Here is a 20,263-nt window from a genome sequence, read left to right as displayed (position 1 = left end):
ATATATATATATATATATATATACATATATACATATATATATATACATATATACATATATATATATATATATTTTTTTTTTTTTGTGTGTTTTTTTAAAACTTACTAACCCAAATGTCTGAGAAAATAAGTTGGAATTGAGAAAACTTGAAATTCCAATTTTAAGGCCATAATGACTCAATTTTTTTTAAACTTATAGATGGCAAAAAATAAAATATTATTTTATTATTTTAAGTGAATTAAGAAATTCTCCAACGCAATAATCACTCCTGACCGAACGGTGGCGCCGACGGACTGATACAGCTCGCAGCAGCCGTTTTAGGAAAAAGAAGAAAACGTTTACTATTTACTGAGGAACTGGCATTGGTTTCGTAGAAGCAATTTTATAACTCAAAATACACATTACTTCTCGTCAAACAGGTACGACAGCCGTCTTTATCGTTTGTATATATTATTGAGGTTGATAATACCTGAAATCCTCATTTGAGTTTATGAAATTAAAGTTGAAATCGAGCCTTGGTGACCCCATGACAGCTCAGCTTAGCAGCAGCAGCACCAGCAGGGCGGTCAGGGTTGCTAGCTCCACCTGCTAGCTAGTTAGCACAAAACCGTCAAGCAGCTCATCTTCTGCGCACTAACACGGCTAACGGGTGATGTGACTCTCTCAGAACAGCGTAAAGGTGACTAGCTGGGAAGTAGTCTTCGTAAAGTGGTCAGAGTTAAAGCTGTAAGGTGCTGAACTGATAAACCTGACTATGCACAGTAACTGTAATCTGCGGAAGAGGTGAGCTCTACCTAGACTGGCGGTCAGTCCATATGTTACTGTTAATGTTACTGAGTTACTGTTTGTCGTGCTAAAAACTTTCGAACATCATCAGAAAGTAGGGTTCAGCAGACCACGACCTTTTTGTCCCAGGTTATCATCTCACGATGTCTAATACACGTGGAGGTACACTCTGTTTTATAGTAATAACAACAAGTGCCCATTTAGACAGCTTACCATCTTCTTTAAACCTCGTTGATCCGCGTTGTGTTACTTTTATAGAGGAAAAATAGTGACTACAGATTATTTAAAGACATTTAAAATGCAATTTGAGGGTGCAAAACTTTAATAATCAAAAAATACAGTTACAGTCAAAGTGAAATCCTTCTATATGGTATCTGTCTCATAGCACTGCAGTATTGAAACAGCATGCAGGAGTGAATGTGTTGAAGGCATTTGCATATAAATACTTGTTTTAGGGTTCTTGTGGGTGTCGATGAGAACTTGCAAAGTGCTGTGTTATTGTAGACTAAAATTCATCTGAATTAGTACAGATCTATTCAGTTTAAATTGGGGCTGGGCGATATGCCCTTAAAAATTATATCATGATGTTTCAAGAACATTTGCTGCTGCTTCTTCTTCAGGTTGCTCCCTGTAGGGGGAAACCACAGGGGATCATCTATCACCATCTCACCCTATTCCTTGCATCCTCCTCTTCCTCTGTTACAGTAGCCATCTGCAGGTCCTTCATTGCATCCATGAAACTCTTCTGTGGTCTTCCTCTTTTTCTCCTTGCTTGGCAGCTCTATGTGCAAAACCTTTTATCCGATATATCCACTATCCGTCCTCTGCACATGTCCAAACCACCTCAGCCTTGTCACTCGAACAGTGTCTCCAAGCCACTCAGTTTGAGATGCTGAGTATTTCAAGACAGTTTGCAGTAATGATATTTATGATGAAAAAAACAACATAGTAAATGTTTTATTGATGCTTGCAGTCAGGTGTATTTATAACTATAAGTAAATGAAGGGCATTCTTTGCCCTTCTTTTGCATCGAGTTCCTGTCACTGATGATGTACTACCTAATTCAAAGTGTGAATTCACTGAAACAAGGTGTCATAATTATTTTTGGGTTTCACATCACCAGCTGCTTGAATCTCTTCCTTTATAGTCTGGTAGTACTTCACTGTGTTTTTCCCTCAAGTGGTGAAACAAGTTTGTTGTTTCCACCTTAAGCAGGAACAGTCTTCTTGAATATTTGGCTTTGTTGGAGCTCCAGTTTGACTAAATTGTCACTGGAGTCTTACATACAGTTCTTGCTCTCATATACAGTATGCCTCGACGTGTCTCATTGTTGTGTAGAAAAAAAAAAAACATGTCCTTGGTGGGCACTAGTAGTTTTTCTATGTAGGAAATTATTGCTGTTTAAATGTAATACACTGAAATATTTACTACCTATAATATTTAATAACTCTATTACCTTGTAAAGATGAAAAGAAAGTTATGATGACCATTAAGCTGTGAAACTAAGATTCAATATTCAAAGTGTTTATTGTCATGTGTCACAAGAGAAAAAGGCATTCCTCTGTGCAATGAAATTCTTTCTTTGCTGTCCACCCACAGATGCTGATGAATATATACAATAGAAATAGAACATATAAATACAAATAAATAAATGAAGACAGAAAAGGAGACAAAACATGGAGATTAGAAAAAGAGATGTGTGCAAAAGAGCTATAGCTTATATACTGGCTTAATATGTAAGATGATGTAAAATATGTAAGATAAACACACTAAAACCAAAAATGTTGTGAGAAGCCCTAAATAGCAAGATGTTATTTTAAGCCAGTGTTTGCAATTTAACAACTTAAGATTAAAAGGAATGTTAATTGTGTCATTTTCAGAATATATTTGTAGGGAGAGATGAGGGAGGTGCAGAGGGAGGTGTGGCGAAGGTGCAAAAAGTGCATTTAGCCTCCAGACAGTCATGTGACAAATTAAAGCAGAGCTACTGGTTCCCTTAAGGCTCTGCCTTCTTTAATAGTACTTGAGGTTGTGCAACTGTACCCTGAAGGCAACAACGTGCTGACAGTAAAACATGTTGAATTTGAGTGTGCTGGACAGATGAGTTTGGTAAAGTGGCCAACATCATGAAGATCTGCATATTAAATCAAAGTAACAGTGACCAAACGAAACAAAAATACACTTGTTTGTGTGTGATGATGATACTGTTCATTTAAGTGTGCTGAAATTGCCATCTGCCCCCTTTTTTTTTTTTTTTTTTTAAAAGATAGCTAGTCCCTAGAGCTGGGATCTTGGATGGAGTAAGTGTTGAGCCCCAATGAGATGACTGACCAGGGCAACAACAACCAGAACATCTCCCGCAACCCCTTTGCTGCCCTCTTCAGCTCACTGGCTGATGCCAAACAGTTTGCATCAGGCCAGAAACCTCAACAGCTTTCTACTCAACCACCACGTGAGTAGAATGATCACATTTCATACAGTATAAGAAGCAGTCAGAACATATCTGAAGTAGACTGATTTGTGTTGTGTGTTACTTTGGACAGAATCCCAACTTCTCCTAACATTGTCTGGAATTAAAGTGTGTAGGCTTTGAGGTAGATAATCATAGGTCACGTCCTTTTATAGAAGCCAGCTTGTCTGAGTGTGCTGATATGTAAAAGTTGATTATACTCTGTTGTGTGGACAGCTGCAGACACTGCTGATGACTAGCTATTCCTGGAATACGTTAATAAGGTCGGCTTGAAGTCCGCCCCAGGGGCACAGGTGTAGTTAATGCACATTGTAATAGAAAGTCTTGACAGATGACTCCATCCTATCACAAAAAAAAATTCAAGAATGGATCTTTCTGCTTACTGCCCAATGACAACATTTCTATCAGTAGACCCAAATGGACCTTAGCAACTGCATGCCTGCATCTGTGCATTTTCTGTAAATCACGCAGCTCCACCCCAAAGGAGGATATCCCCATGCAACAGTCACAGCATTTGCTTCCAGAGTTACTTGTTTATCTCAGATGTTGATTTTTGTGATGAAATTCCAGGTAAGTTTTTCTTCTAGTGATTTCTCTTGAAAGCCGCTGCACACAGCAGGGTTCCAGTGTTACCTATGTATCACTTCATGAACAATAAGATGATTTTTCTCAGACTGTGTTTCCAAATTCATGTTATTTATACCAAAGGTCTTTGCATGAAAACGGTGCACCACCACTTCTGTATCAGAGATTATTTTTGAGAGTTTTCTTGGTCTTTCAGATCATCCTCTGTCCCATTAATTGCATTTCTTAATGACATTTCATACAGTGAAAAATGTCAAGATGGAAGCAGTTTTATGCCCTTCTATAACTTGCCCCCTGATTTTTAGCCATCAGTCAAGATCATTTTTAGATCCTAGAAACTTTTCTCGATTTTCTTTTTGTTCGAAAAAGGCAGTTTTATCACCAGTTTGTAGCACGGATGAGATTTATCTATTTTTAAACTAGCCAAAATATTAATTTATTGGACTGTCTGTGCTATGCTAACCTGCTGCTTTATGTTTGGCTTTTGTATGTGCTTTCACAGTGGAGGACTCGGGTGAGAGCCAGTCGGAGTCAGAAAACTCGGTTTCAGACAGCGTTGATGACAATGACGACTCTGTGGCAGAGATTAGCCGCTCCTTCCGGTCCCGGCAGGAGCTGTGTGAGCAGCTCAATGTCAATCACATGATCCAGCGAATATTTCTCATCACTCTGGACAACAGTAAGTTGACTGTGATTTGCACGGCCCCTGGGTATTAACTCAGTATGGATAATATGGATCAAAACATCTATTCATGTTACTTCTTAGTATTGTTTGTGGTTTCTAAACTCAAAAAAGGGCCAAAAAGGTACAAAATTAAATGCATTATATCAATTTTGAAATGACCATTCTTTCCCTCATCAGTTAATTTCAGACTGACCCACCAGTGTTGAAATTAGGGCTCTGTGAGAGTCATACCATAGAGGTTTCACTGCTGCAGTACTTCTAGCTCCTAATCCTGGCTGGCTGTATGATTTTTGTCACATGCTGATATGTAAACTTTAAACTTTTTAAAATAATTTGGGCTGTATCTGTGGGACTTAAGCCCTACTAGGGTTGGGTGATTGATCCAGAGTCCAGTTATACTAAACCCCCAATGGCATTGCCGATGACCAATAGCATCGTTGCTGGGTGGCAGTCAGAGGAGCTTAACATGCACCCATTATTTTAGGACTATCCACCCACCATATTGTACAGTGTGTGGCCGTGACACAGAGAAAAAACAAAAGATGGATGTGTGGAAGAGAAGCACACACACATACCAGGATTATACATCGCACTTCCAATATAAAGGCATGTTCAAACACTGACATGTTATGCTGATTGATTTAGCTTTACTGTAAGTAATAACTTGAGTGGGCGGATATGAGGCAAACGGCTAAAATGGTATTAGGTTATAACATTTGCTGGCCATCCTCAGCCGTCTCCTGTGCTCTTTCCAGGTTATACCCACACACGGCCAAGTTTTTAACCCACAGAAACACCAACAGGGGGGGAAAAACTTAAGTAGATGAGATAAAGGAGTGTCTCTGCAAATTCAGTCATGTTAAGCTCTGATTTAAAAATCAGCCCCTAAGTTAGAAATACTCCATTTTCTCTCATTTGATGATGATGATGATGATGATGATGATGGATCAGCTCCACACACATCTAATTCAAAGCAGGTCAAAAATGGTGGACAAACTTATGTGCTCGCTTGGTCAAATCTGTGTTGTAAGTGTGTTATATCTGGAGGGGAGACATGGAACTATAGCAATCCAGATTCACTATAATGTAAACCTCGTAATAATGACATCAATTAAATGCATCAGTGTGAAAATGATATAGAATTTGCTTTAATTGGTCAGCTATCACCAATACCTTTGAATACTAAATACCTAAGGTAGGACTATTTAAAACCTTGTGCGTGAGAGGCTTGTGCAGACTAAAGTCTTGCATGCCATATTGTCAGCTGATTTTCCTTCTTTTGATCTAAAAGGCAGTCAGGTGCTGGGTGATGAGTGTGTTTCTCCTAAATAGTACCGAGCTCTGTTATTAGAGGTATTATTGGATGCAGCACACTGTCTTGATTTGCTGTCCTGTGAGTAACAAATGACTCAGCACCTTTTAAGACAATATAAAAACCATCCCTACTGTGAGGTCTTATTGTGTGAGTCTCTCCACCACTACTCAGGGATGAGTGATGATGTTGAGGAAATGTAGCAGTTATTTGTTGGACTGTTGATCTATTTCTCAGCACCAGTTAATTCAGTGCACGTAGTCTAAGAGATAATAAGTTGCCATGTGTAAAAACATCTTAATTGACTTTATTTTTTTATTTTCCCCCTAGGTGACCCTAGTCTGAGAGGAGGTAATGGGATCCCTCCTCGGTGTGTTTACCTGGAGGAGATGGCTGCAGATCTAGATGGGCAGGACTGGCTGGACATGGACAACATAGAACAGGTCAAATGTCAATAAAGTGTTTTTAATCTTATCACTTTTTTTCTTCCGTCTCATTTCTCACCTTACCGTGAACCTCTACATGTCTGGCAAAGTGGCTGAAGAAACCTCGTATTCCATCAGATGCAAAAACATTACATTTTGACGCATTGCGTAAAAATTGATTTTCATAAAGAAAATGCCTGACATGAAGACTTCGTTGTTTTAGGGGCTTTCGAAATGTGTTGGTCAGACTGATTTGTGTCAGTGATGCTTCTTCTTTTGTCCTCCAGGCCCTTTTTAACCGTCTGCTGCTGCTAGAGCCGGGAAACCAGCTCATCTATATGACGTCATGCAGTGCTGTTAACCTGTCTGCTGACCGGGATGCTGGAGAGAAATGTGCCATCCCTTACCTTTTTGCTTGTTATCAGAGGGCTAAGGAAGAGGTAACTGGGTTTTTGTTTTTTCTCCCCCCTCTGCATGATTGTAATTGTCGCTCTTTAGTGGTACTATTTTTAGAGATGGCCATCTGTTAACAGAGTATTCTAAGTAATTGGAACATAAAAATAACCCACACTTTTCCACAATTCATTCACTTTCTTTTTATCTCACCTCCAGATCACAAAGGTACCAGAGAAGTTACTTTCGTTTGCTGTTCGCTGTAAGAATCTGACCGTTTCTAACACACGAACAGTCCTGCTCACACCAGAGATCTACATCAGCCAGAATGTCTACGAACAACTTCTGGACCTGCTGCTGGAAAGCTTCAATGGAGCACGTAGGTCATGGACTGGGCCCAACTGTTTTGTCTTGAGTTTTGAGTAAAGTTATAAGTGTTATGTGTAAAGTTTTCTGCCTAAATGTCTCTGCTGTGATTCAGATCCAGACGAAGTGGTTGAATTTGTGGAGGAGGTCATTGCTGGCCTGCTGTCTGATCAGGAGGTGCGGACTTTTGAGGAGGTTATAGTACCGGTGTTCGACATCTTCCAGGGACGTGTCAAGGACTTGGACCTGTGCCAGCCTCTTCTCTACTCCTACCTGGATGTTCTCCTCTATTTCAGCCACCATAAAGATATTGCCAAGGTACAGAGACAGACTTTTAGCGAATGTTGTGGTAATGTTGTGCACCCTCTGACAACAGCAGACGATTTTAAATCCTCTTTTTTCTATGTTCACAGGTACTCGTTGAACACATCCAGCCCAAAGACCCAGCTAATGGTTTGCAGTACCAGAAAAGCCTACTGGGGACAGTATTCAATATATCCTGCTTGCTGAAAACCCCAGGTGTGGTAGAAGGGCACGGCTACTTCCTGAACCCTTCCCGCTCCAGCGCCCAGGAAACAAAGGTCCAAGAGGCCAACATCCACCAGGTAAACGCTTTCTTTTTCATTTGCTGCTCCTGATTTGTTTGCCTGTTTGCCAAACTGAAAATACACCAGAGTCAATGACCTTTTCTTCTCTCACTGGTTTGCAGTTTATGGGCCAGTTTCATGACAAGCTGCACCAAATCTTGAAAAACTTGCTCCAGCGGTCTGGTGAGACCCGCCACTTGCTGCTCACCTGGTTGGGCAGCTGCCTGCAAGCTAATGCTGGCCGAGCCAAGATCTGGGCCAATCAGATGCCGGAGATCTTCTTTCAGATGTACGCCTCAGATGCATTTTTCTTGAACTTGGGTGCAGCTCTGCTGAAGCTGTGCCAGCCCTTCTGCAGGCCACGTTCACCTAAACTGCTCACCTTCAACCCAACCTACTGCGCACTCAAAGAGCTGAGTGAGGAAGAGAGGAGGAATCGCAATGTGCATGCACGAGGTCAGTGTACTGGATGTCAGTGACCCTTATTTATAATGGTTTCAAGATTGTTAATTTAACGCCTTTGGTAATAAATAAACTGTCCACTTTTTCTTATGTCAGGTCTTGACAAGGAGACCTGCCTGATCCCTGTGCCTCCCCAGCAGCCGATGGAGTCGGCGCAGTCCTACAGCCTTCTGACTGAAAACCTCATCCTCACACAACTCACCCAGCATCTAGGCTTTCACAGGTAAACACAGTCAGACAAACGCAGATCTTTTCCATATAGAAGCTAAAGAGAATACTGAGACTTCCAACGTATGTTATCTTGTTCCCACTGTGTCTGTGCACTTGTCTGCATGCATAATGTGTGCATGCAGACTCCATGAGCAGATGGTGAAGATGAGCCAGTCTCTCCACCGGCTCCAGGTGACGTGGCAGGAGGCCCAGCGAACAGGCAGCCCAATGTCGGAGCAGCTCCTGGAGCAGTTTGAGCGCCTGATGATTGTCTATCTCTCAACCAAAGCTGCCACTACACAACCTGCCATGCTGCAATGTTGCCTTAACCTACAAGCTTCCACTGCTGCTCTGCTCGTTCAGCTCAGTATGGGGAACCAGGGGCCTGAACATGTAGCACTCAGTTTTCCCCTGCCCTCCCTGCAGAACACGATGCTCTGCTATGTACCTGGTACGTCAGATATTTCACTATACAGTAAATACAATGGGGTGAAACACTCAGGTTTACTTTTTGTCATACTGGGCCAACATGTTCAGCCTTTTAATTTCTCTTAATTTTCTCAGGATTGAGTTGGATCAGGTGTTTTTCTTTCGCCTCCTTAAATTTGAAGGTGTGAACGTTGTGTTAAAAAGCCTTACCCCACTTCATAAAACGTCATGCAAACATCATTTTGACGGAATGTTACCACACCCCACCGGCATGTAATAAATAACATCACTGATCATTTAATTGCGTTTTTGTTGTCAAAGTTCAAGGTGTGAGTTTGTAAATCACTGCAAGCTTTTGTACATGCGATTCATTCACAGCAGACACTACAGACTGGTTTGAAATGACTGCATCTGTGCATGCAATATCGCAGTTTTTAGTCACTCATCTCAATAATATTGAGCATTTCACACGATAGTCATTAATCTGCATTTTGTCTGTCAGAGTTTTTTGCAGAAAATTTGGGAGATTTTTTCATCTTCCTTCGTCGGTTTGCAGAAGACATCCTGGAGACGTCTGCAGAAAGTCTAGAGCAGATTCTAAACTTTATTACTGTCTTCATGGGTAACGTAGAGAGGTCAGTGACCTTATCGACCATGTCTGTGATTTCAGTCAGATGAAATGAAGAGTCGTTCAGATTTGTCATGTCTTGTTTGGACAACAGGATGAAGAACCCTCATTTAAGAGCAAAGCTTGCCGAGGTTTTGGAGGCAGTGATGCCCCACATGGAGCCGGTGACCCCTGGTGCTGCTCAGCCAATCGTGTTCCAGAGAGAAAGAGTTTTCTGCTCCTATAGACACGCACCCCAGCTGGCTGAGGCCCTCATTACTGTGTTTGTAGACATTGAATTCACAGGTACAACACAGTTTAGACTTTCTAGATTCTAAAGATCTGTAGGTGGAAAGCTGAAACAGCTGTTTGTTAACATTCCTGTTAAGTTAACTGTCAACTGTTACTAAGACCATCTGTGATTAAAAGAGCTCGGCTTGGTGAGGCGTAGTATTATTTAGGGTCTTTTTGTGAACAGTGAAGAAGCTAGGTTTTGTGTGCTCACCTGGACGTGCTCTGCACAACAAGATAAAGAGATAAACTCTGAAGTGTAAGCAAACAGGAAGGAGAGCTGAAACATGCGGGGTTTAAGGTTTCCTCTGGTCCCCCCCACAGGTGATCCTCATCAGTTTGAACAGAAATTCAACTACAGAAGGCCTATGTATCCAGCTCTTAAATACATGTGGGGAAAAGACAACTACAGAGAGAGCATCAAGGTAATGTTGATGTTCTAGATATAAATTTCAGATGTTAGATGTGTGATGATTGTACTTTTTAGCCATGCAACATGAAATTCCTTGGTTTGACTTTTCTTCTGCAGCCACCTCGTGCTCTCCTTTGCTTACATTCGGGCTTCAGTTTTCCTCACTTCTAGTAAGAAGCAATTCACTCCATGAGATAATGTGGTCAGGCATTTTGAGCGCAGTTTCCCTAATGAATTTTTAAAGCAAGACAAGGAAATCAGGTTTTCAAAAATTCTATCGACTCTTCTTTGAAGGCTCCTATTTTTTGTTTCTTTTTGTTTGATTTTGGTCCATTGCACACATCAATCAAAAGTGAAGAAGGGTGTAAGGTGGCAGTATTTTTTCCCCTTCCTCTTTCCCTTCCTGTTGATAACTGTTGCAAACTTAGTTGTGGTTGTAGTGTTATGTGCATATAATAACACATCATGTTGTAAACTGTTGGGTGTGTTTGGAAGGAAAAAAAGACTTAACCTTCATTTAACTGGGGGTTAAATCGCACCTTAAAATGGCACGACGTAGTGCTGCTCGGATCTTGTGGTGATCTGCTCTGCCAGCACTGATTCCACTGAGTGGAAAAAGTCACACAAGGCGGGGACAGTGTCGAATTCAGTCAACGAACCACTGGGGCACCTGATTTACTCTCTTCTCCACACTATTCTCTTTATAAAGTGCTCTACACACCCCATCATTATGGCCAACAGGTGGATTTTCCTGTTTCAGGGGAGCTAGCCAGCAATGAAGAACCACTTACTGCTTAAGAGACAGAGTGAAAGTGGAAAGTTTTTCCTTAGTTTTTTAACATAAAATTAATTGCTTAACACTTAACACATGCTGGTATAAACCCTTTTAACCATGTAGTCATAATAAGGGAACAAATGGATAGTGCATACCTGCAAACTGGCATAAATGTGTTTAATTTAGTTTGGTATGTTTTATTTCAGCATTTGGCCAACTATGCATCTGAAAACCTGGAGGCCATGAACCCCCCTCTTTTCCTCAGGTTCCTCAATTTACTGATGAATGATGCCATCTTCCTATTGGATGAGGCCATTCAGGTGAGACCATGATGTATTTTGACTTCACAACCTTCAGCCTTGGTTCTGTGTTATGTGATGTTTTTTGAACATTGCTGGAATATTATTCTGACATTATACAATATTCTGATGGTGAAATCTAGTTTAATCTATCAGTACTTGTCATCTACTGCATATCTCTTTCTAAAACGGTTCTATAGTAGCATCATTATTAATAACTTTATTGTTTTTAAAGATATTTTTGATGTGATTTAGACTCCGTTTTTCAGCTGAATCTTCTTTCCTCTGTAGTACCTGAGTAAAATCAAGATTCTGCAGCTGGAGAGGGATCGAGGGGACTGGGAAGGCCTGGCCCCTGATGCCAGAAGAGAGAAAGAGTCCAGCCTGCAGATGTTTGGACAGCTGGGACGCTTCCACAACATCATGTCCAATGAGACCATCGGCACACTGGCCTTCCTCACCTCAGGTCAGGCAGAAAAGACCGCTACACATCCTTTCCACTACACTCATGAACCCATTTAATTGTTGTCCTCATCCATTCACTGTGATTATTTCTGCCTTTTGCTTTTCTTTTTTTTCTCTTTCTCAGAAATTAAGGGTATCTTTGTGCACCCATTCCTGGCTGAGAGGATCATCTCCATGCTTAACTACTTCCTGCAGCACCTGGCGGGCCCTAAAATGGGCGCTCTTAAAGTCAAGGACTTCAGTGAGTTTGACTTCAAACCTCAGCAGCTCGTTTCTGACATCTGCACAATCTACCTAAACCTGGGGTATGTTTAAAACATTCTTCTACAGAGAAAAATATCAGTTTCCTTACATTTCTTTAATTGTAATCCCTGTTAAATCTGATCCTGAAACAGACTGTTGCTTTGTTTCTCCAACAGCGATGAGGAGAATTTCTGTGCCACTGTCCCAAAGGATGGGCGATCGTATTCTCCTACTCTTTTCTCCCAGACCATTAGAGTATTGAAAAAGATCAACAAGCCTGGGGATATGATTGTAGCTTTTGGACTCCTCGCTGATAAAATAAAGGTATCATTTTACTTGGAGAGGCTACCAGAGTAATAAAAGACGATAGGAGGTACTCATGAATGTTTGTTTCCATTGTGCCTCTATTTAGTCTCATGCAGACAGACAGCAGCAGGAAGAGGAGACATATGCAGATGCTCCAGATGAATTCTTGGATCCCATCATGTCCACCCTGATGCTGGACCCTGTTCTTCTCCCCTCTTCCAATGTAACAGTAGACCGCTCAACTATAGCAAGACACCTCCTCAGGTTTGTTCCTTTTTACAAAGCCCAGAATTGAAAGTACAGTCATGTAAAAAAAAAAAAAAAAAAAGAAAGTTTCTTGTGAAAAAATGAGAACACCCTCACCCTGCTTCCATGTTCCAAGTAGCAGCTAAGTGCTGCTAATTAAAGGCAATTGACTGACTGATCATAAGCAAGCGTGGCCGCTGCTGTAAAATGAGATGTTTTGGCAGTTTGTTGGTCTGAAGCATTTATAATGGTGTGAAAATGTGTTTGAACCCTTCTTGATTTCCTTTTTTTGTATGTTTTTCACACTTAAATGTTTCAGATCACCAAGCAGATTTAAATATTAGACAAAAATAGCACAAATGAACATCATATGCTGTTTCTAAATGAAGGTGTTTCTTATTAAGGGGGGAAAAAAAATCTGAACCTATATGGCTCTGTGTGGGGGGGAGTGATTGCCCCTCATGTCACTCGTGTCCTCCAAGGCCTAATATATTGTGAGATTTGAAAACGATCCATAAAAAGTTGTGGGTAAGTCAGTAAGTTTTTACTGATTTTTCACATTTGGTATGACCTTGACTCAGTTTTCAACAAAATGAAATCACACTGAGCTTTTGTGATGGTATCTATCATCTTGTCTACCATCACACAAAATAATATCTTGAAAACTGTAGATGCTCCACTGCTAACAAACAAAAATGAACCGATTATTTACTCCTTCCCTTTAGGGGGAAAAATTAACAAGTATGGTTTGTTTGCAAGGGCTACCAGGAGGAAGCATCTTCTCTTTAAAGAGAACATTGCAGCAGAGCTTAGGTTTGCAAAAATGCATCTAAAGAAATCACAAGACATCTGGAACAATGTCTTTTGGACAGATGAGACCAAAGTGGAGATGTTTGATCATAATGCACAGCGCCAGGCTTGGTGAAAACCAAACACCTCATTTCAACTGTCAGGCACGGTGGGGGAGAGATGATCATTTGGTCTTGTTTCGCAGCCACTGGGCCTAAGCATCTTGCAGTCATTGAGTCAACTGTGAACTCCTCTGTATATCAAAATATTATGTCAAATGTGAGGCCATCTGTCTGACAGATAAAGCTAGGCTAAACTGGGTAATGCAACATGACAATGGTGTCAAGCACAGCAGCAAATCTATGACAGAATGGTTGAAAAAGAAAAGAATAAAGGTGTTGCAGTGGACCAGTCAAAGTCCACACCTCAGCCTGATTGAATTGGCGTGTCATGACCTTAAGAGAGCTGTACATAAACAGATACTACAAATTTTAAGGAGCTGAAGCAAAGTTGCACAGAATAGTAGGCCAAACTTCCTCTACAATGCAAGACACTGATAGTCATACAGAAAAAAACGATTCATTAAGTTATTGCTGTTAAAAGTGGCTTTACAAAGTGGCAATTATAGGGTTTGTCTTGTAAAAACCTTATTTTTTTACATGACTGTATTCTGTTTGGATGATCTCTACACTGTCTGATGATTCATCTGTGAGATTGCCCATAACCATAACCTATATGATCCAGACATATGTGGATGTTTCTTTCCCTCTTCCGGTGTGATAAAACAGAAGGTTGACTATACCTGTGTGAGAACCTTGTTCACATACAACTGTAAATGATTAAGCCAACTGTAATTAATCAGTTGAACAGCTAAAACACTTTGAAGTCTGAAGATATGCTGGGCTATTTTTTGTAACTTTAAAAAAAAAATTTGTTTAGGGTTTTTTTCTTTTTACTGGTTTTAAATTTAGGCCTAATTTAGTTCTTTTAACACATTTAATCTGCATCTGTATGTCTCCTGCACCATTTATCATGCCCTCCCCACACAGAGTAACTTCTTTCCCCAACACACATACAAGCCCACTGGTTAATAGTTGAGAAGATGCTCTAATAGCAGCAAACGATACATTAAGTTCTATTTTAAAGTAGAATCGACAGACAGAAATAGGGAGATGATGATGGACCAGTGCAGCCCTTCTCCACACACATCATTTCAAAGAGGCAGATGTACAAGCACGACCTTAATTATACATGTGTACACAAACACATACATCTCTGTTGCAAGAGCGAAGCAGGCTAGATTTAGCCATCTAATTAGCCATCCATACATCCATTTTCTTCTGCTTAAACAATTCAGGGTCATAGGGCGAAAGGCAGGGTACACCCTGGACAGGTCACCAGTCTATCGCAGGGCTAACAGACAAAACACCATTCAGACTCACAGTCACATCTATGGCCAGTCACAATTAAGTTAAACCGTGCATTTCTTTGGACTGTGGGAGGAAGCCAGAGGAGCTAGAGAGAATCCACGCAGATGTGGGAAAAAAAAAAGCAAATTCCATGGATGGATGGAAAATGTGTTCATCTTTATGAAGTTGGTATATAGAAGTCATGACCATTTATTAATTGTGTCTGCCTTTTAGTGACCAGACAGACCCCTTCAACCGCAGTCCTCTGACAATGGACCAAATCAGGCCAAATGATGAACTCAAACAGCAGATCTTACAGTGGCTGGAGAAGCATAAGCAAGAAAAGCTTCAGTTGGGGCCCAGCGGCTAGCCCTGATCTCACTGTGACAAACAGCGTTGCCTCGCGCTGTTATTTTTCTTACCTGGCCGCACTTGCTCCTTTGCTTCATGGCAGATCCACAGTGTGCTTATTTCTTTGGATTTATTCTGACTCCTCCAGTCCAGCTGACACTGCATTAGCCTTTCCCTGCAGCTTCCATTCTTAATAAATCGTCCGTGTGACAACAGTCCTGGCAAACTGTAGCCCACCTGCTGGTAAGAACTTCAAAATCCATACACGGTGGCTGTTTTTCCTCCCGTGATGCTCTATTGAAAACACTAGCAGAGTGATACATCCTTGGGTACTGTGTTAATGAGTTAATATAGTCAGAAATATCTGTTCAGCAGCACTTTAATGTACTGTACATACTCCTGTCCAACCACCTGGCCCTTTATACCGGAAGGTAAGTATTTTTGTCATATTATCTAACTTCACTTTCATAAAGAGTATTTCACACACTGCCCTTCAAAGTGCTTTAACACCCCGTATGTTTGCACTCTTGGGTTCAATCGCAACTTGTAAATAGCATTAAAAGTGAGGCATAGCTGAGTCTGAATTTAATTGTGTGTATGACTTTTATTTCATTGACTAGAACATAGGGTTACTTGGAGGCTTTCAAAAAAATAAACTTGATCATTGTAATTAGACACGTGTAGCACTAAACAGTTGTTTGTATTTAAAGACGTATCGATAAGGCTCTTCAGATCTTCAAGCACCTGTCTGTAGTGAAGCACTTATTATCTCATCAGGATTATATAAGACCAGCCAATTAAGGTTAAAGGATAAAGACCATATAGATAAAATGCACCAATCTGAATCATATTTTAGGTCTCAAAGATGTCAGATTGAATATTAAATCTCCTTAAATATTAACTTTAATCTGTTTTGCTGTGACAGAGTTGTTCATGGATATTACAGCTGACGTGTGAAATCTCCAGGGGGCAACTCAAACAAGCAAACAAAGCCAGCATTAAGAAAACATTATTTACAATTTGGCACAAATGGATAATTGACTCTTATTTAGTCTAGCTTTTTTTTAGAGAATAAAGCTGCTGAAAAATAACTGCTCATGCCTAAAGAGGAATAAAATCAAGTAAGAGAAGGCATTTAGACAACTCGGGCACTATCTCAGAGTCTTTTATTGGATATTTAATTTTTTTTTTAAAATGTACCAGCTGTTCTATTTCTCATCAAACAGGCAGAGAATATACTTCTGGGGGAAATAAACATGGCTGATAGTTCAGTTAATACCTACAAATGCCTAATTTTAGTAGAAATACAGAGCAGCAACATGGTTATCTATGAGTGTGTTGTTACGTGCATTTCTTATTTGAGTTACATCAAAGCTTTGGAACACTTATCTTAACTCTTTACCCCTTTAAAGCCTACTAGGAGTAACCCTAGAAGCTCTTTTCTGAACTGAGTGATTTCTGTCATATTTCAGGCCTAAATGACTGAGTTTGCATTAGGGCTGCCACGATTAGTCAACTAGTCACGATTACGTCGACTATCAAAATCATCGACAACAAATTTTATAGTCGTCGCGGCGTTTGAAGCTTTTTAATATCCTGAAAGATGCAGGAATAAGCAGACTGAAACAGAAGATGGCAGCAATGCATCTACAAGGATGCCAGCTGCCGTTAAATGCCGAAGAAGAAGAAGAAGCTGTCTTCTGTATCGTAGCTTTGTCCAAATTCAGAGACCACATCCTTCTGAGGCCGATTACGTTACGAAGACACAATGAAATTTGAGGACCTCTCCAAATGCGTCCTCCTTTTCCCCAGATTTGAAGGATGGGTCGGGTGTATGCTTCCGGCCCAACCTATTCCAAAATTCATACTATGGCTCAGCCAATTCCAGTTTCCAACAATGGCGGCAGCTACTTAGTTTTAATATTACTCTTTCTGGGTCACAAAATAAACTTTTAAGATATTTTCAGGTGAGAATGTAGCTGTGTGAACTTCAAATATCTGCTCGATTTATCAACACATCACATATTTGCAAAAGTGCTCCGACGTTTTCAGACACATCTGTTACCCACCAGCTTGATAGCTGACCGGGTGGTCAAGGCTCACTCGAGACGGCGAGAACACCGAACTTCCGGCACATCGTTGTCAGACCCCCGCAGTCTTTCACTACTCAGGTTAAACATGATATATGAGTCACTTAGACTTTTATTTGTTCCTGAGTAGTTCTAGTTTTCACACAGCTGAATAAACATCAAACAGAAAATTGATTAAACAGTGAGATGGTAGAGAATTTATTCCAGTGTCCTGTTATATTTTAGGGAGCAAAGAGCAGACGGCTGAGTTTATTAAACCCCACCGAGACAATCTGCAAATTTCATTAAAATTTAATAAACTATCATCTTGTCTTTATTTTCAGTTAGAACATACTTTAAACACTTCAAGCTGTAAGCTAATGATTATATGAGAGCAGATGCATGCTGGTGTAATAAGCTGTAGTTTTACGTCCAATGGATGCATGATCTGATTAGTCGACTAATCGCAAAAATAATGACTAGTTGACTATCAAAATAGTCGTTTGTGGCAGCCCTAGTTTGCATTAGACGTTAACGAGGGTGGCCTCTGCATGTGCAATGGTTGTTTTAATTGATATATACTGAGCTGTCAAAACTTATCATTAAGGGTACTGGGCAGGTTGTGAAATGTCATCTTTATGGGGTGAAAGAGTTCAAACAAGAATGAGATCATTTCATTCTTTTCTGCACCTTCAGTTCACCGGAGCTGCTCCAAACTGCAAAAGTGCTTCTCTTTCCCATCTGTGGCACACTGGCCATCAGTGGTGTTCACTTTTCTTGAGATTTAAGGGCAGAGATATGGGGTTTAATAACTTTGAATGGCTGTGTACAACATAACTGTCACTGTCACCCTCTGAATTAACCTTCATGATATTTTAACCGAAGCATCCTGATCTTGCATTTAAAACACAGGACTTGTGTTGTGTACAAGCTTCGTGTGAAAACGTGCTGGCAAAGATGAACAATAGACACGGTGCCTAAAACCAAGAGCCTTGCAGTACATGTCAGCTGATCTGTTTCATACTCTTAACATACATGATTGAGTTTATTTCTTTGAGGAATATGTGAAGCTGGGCAGTAGAATATAGGGGAAGAACAACAGAAGGAGGTAACATGCTCTTGGGTTGTATTTGAATTAAATTGTTTTAATTCAATTGTGTGCGAGATGGTAACGTGTAAGAAGGTGATTATGTATTTGTTGGCATGCTCTGATTTCTGTATTGAGGATCTACCACCCGATTACATGATTTTAATTAAAACACATTTTTTTTGTTTTATTTGTGATTATAAAATGTTTATTTTCAATGTACATTATGATTAAGAAATAAACTAATCTAAGTTATGTACGAAATTACGTTCTCTTTCTCATGTGACAGATTGAATTCGTGACAAATGACGACGTTTACTTTGAGAACAGTAATACACATTGTGAGGCACTGTCAGGTTATAGGAACACATGAAATGATGTCTTCTTTACTTGGACAGGGACTAGAAGTGCAATTAAACCTTACACTCACTGGCCACTTTATTAATTACACCTGGCCAACTGCAAATTAAGGCAAATATCTCATCAGCCAACCAAATGGCAGAAAATCAGTGAATTTAGTCAAGTCAGCTGTATTTGTATAGCACATTTAAAAGACATCAAGTGTCGGCCAAAGTGTTGAACAGAGGGGTAAAAGATAGAATTAAAGTAAATGAGGTATGACCAAGATGACCTGCTCAAGTTCAAACTGAGCATCTGAATGGAGAACAAAAGTGATTTACAAGTCCCTTTGATCTAGACTGATTTTAAGAACAATACTAGGTGTTTTAAAAAAGGTGTTACACATTAAACATAAACAGATATCCCTATCACTTATGTGTAGTTATTTATGAGTCCTTACAGAGATAACATAACTACGCTGTTTGAAAATGATCTTGTTTTATTGTCACAAGTCATGGATTCCTTGATTATGTGCTGGCTGGTTGTGTTCCTGGTGTTCCATGTAAGTATTACCAACAGGGAAGTTGCCAAGTGCCCGCTGGTGAACAGACTGTGAAACCTCAACACTCACAACATAATTGAAGGGTGTTTCTCCCATCTCTTCCTTACGATTTTAATTTTTGGGGGCATTAAAAATGCTAATACCGATATACCAGTCTGGCTCTACTTTGAACTTGACATGACTGTTGGAGCCAGGCAGCCTGATCTAAGTATTTCAGAAACTGCTGATCTATTGGGATTCTCCCACACAACTATCTCTAGAGTTTACAGAGAATGTCTGAAAAAGAGAAAATATCTAGTGAGTGGCATTTCTTGTGGGTGAAAATATGTTGATGAGAAAGGTCAGGGGAGAACAGCCAGACTGCTTTCAAGCTGAAAGGAAGACAACAGTAACTTAAATAGCCACTAGTTGCAACTAAGGTATGCAGAAGAGCATCAGCAGAAGACCACACTGAGTGCTGCATCTGTCAGCTAAGAACAGTAAACTGAGGTTAGTTTGCATAGGCTCACCAGAATTGAACAACAGAAAGTTAGAAAACATTGCCTGGGCTGGTGAGTCTAGATTTCTGCTGTGACATTTGGATGGCAGGTTCAGAATTTGGAATAAACAACATAAAAGCATGGATCCGTCCTGGCTTGTATCAATCGTTCAGGCTGCTACTGGTGCTGTAAAGGTGTGGGAGATATTTCTTCCCAAATTTGGGCTGATTAGTACCTGAGCATTGTTTAAATGCCACAGCCTAACAGAGTATTATTTCTCACCATGTCCATCCCTTTAAAACCACGTGTAAAAATTTTCTAGAGGGTAATCTTGCCTGGGTCAGTATACCCAGGGCCCGTTTGCACACAAGTAGGCTACTTGCTTTCATGGACAAAACGTGCCAAGTATTTTTAGTGATTTTTTTTCCATTATGTATGTTTTTTCTCTTTTTTTAAGCATGCACTTTTGATGGAAGCGAATAGCTTTATTATGTTGTGGCATGCTAGTCTCCTGCTTCAAGTCACACGCACTGTGACCCAGATTGTTTACAGTGAGTATCTTATCTTGTTATCTCTGGGTTTGGCTGCAGCTCAAAAAAGAAGGAAAAAAACGCACTTATCGCTTTATCTTGTTTATCTGGTATAAGAAACAACACATGCTGTAAGATATCAGTCTATTCCTCCTCGGTGATTCAAACGCACCTCCTTCCCGGGCAAAGCCCCTGAACCTGATTTGGAATCAGCCGTGCAGAGTCAATAGGGCCGCTGAGAAAATGCATTGTCGGGGTTTCTTCAGTTCCGCCCCGCAACATGCATAACGATGT

General features: G+C 40.3%; 1 protein-coding gene across 2 annotated transcripts; it reads left to right on the top strand.

Annotated features, from left to right (window-relative positions):
- The first annotated feature begins 293 nt into the window (after positions 1–293).
- Positions 294–15,487, top strand: ube4a (ubiquitination factor E4A (UFD2 homolog, yeast)). Of its 2 annotated transcripts, none has more exons than XM_026192692.1 (20): positions 294–419; positions 3,057–3,238; positions 4,344–4,520; positions 6,169–6,281; positions 6,551–6,703; positions 6,876–7,035; positions 7,138–7,340; positions 7,436–7,627; positions 7,732–8,065; positions 8,168–8,294; positions 8,425–8,732; positions 9,213–9,345; positions 9,433–9,623; positions 9,933–10,033; positions 11,002–11,115; positions 11,386–11,560; positions 11,684–11,864; positions 11,979–12,126; positions 12,215–12,372; positions 14,787–15,487. In XM_026192692.1, exons 2-20 carry the CDS (start codon positions 3,109–3,111, stop codon positions 14,920–14,922), a joined length of 3,234 nt encoding a protein of 1,077 aa, XP_026048477.1. In that variant the 5' UTR covers positions 294–419; positions 3,057–3,108; the 3' UTR covers positions 14,923–15,487. The 2 variants fall into 2 exon arrangements, with proteins under 2 accessions (XP_026048477.1, XP_026048476.1); XM_026192691.1 differs by having other exon boundaries at positions 3,053–3,238.
- The last annotated feature ends 4,776 nt before the right edge of the window (positions 15,488–20,263 follow it).

Source organism: Astatotilapia calliptera, chromosome 14 (assembly GCF_900246225.1).
Source record: "Astatotilapia calliptera chromosome 14, fAstCal1.2, whole genome shotgun sequence".
Lineage (NCBI taxonomy): Eukaryota > Metazoa > Chordata > Actinopteri > Cichliformes > Cichlidae > Astatotilapia > Astatotilapia calliptera.
This window is presented reverse-complemented; position numbering and strand designations above follow the sequence as displayed.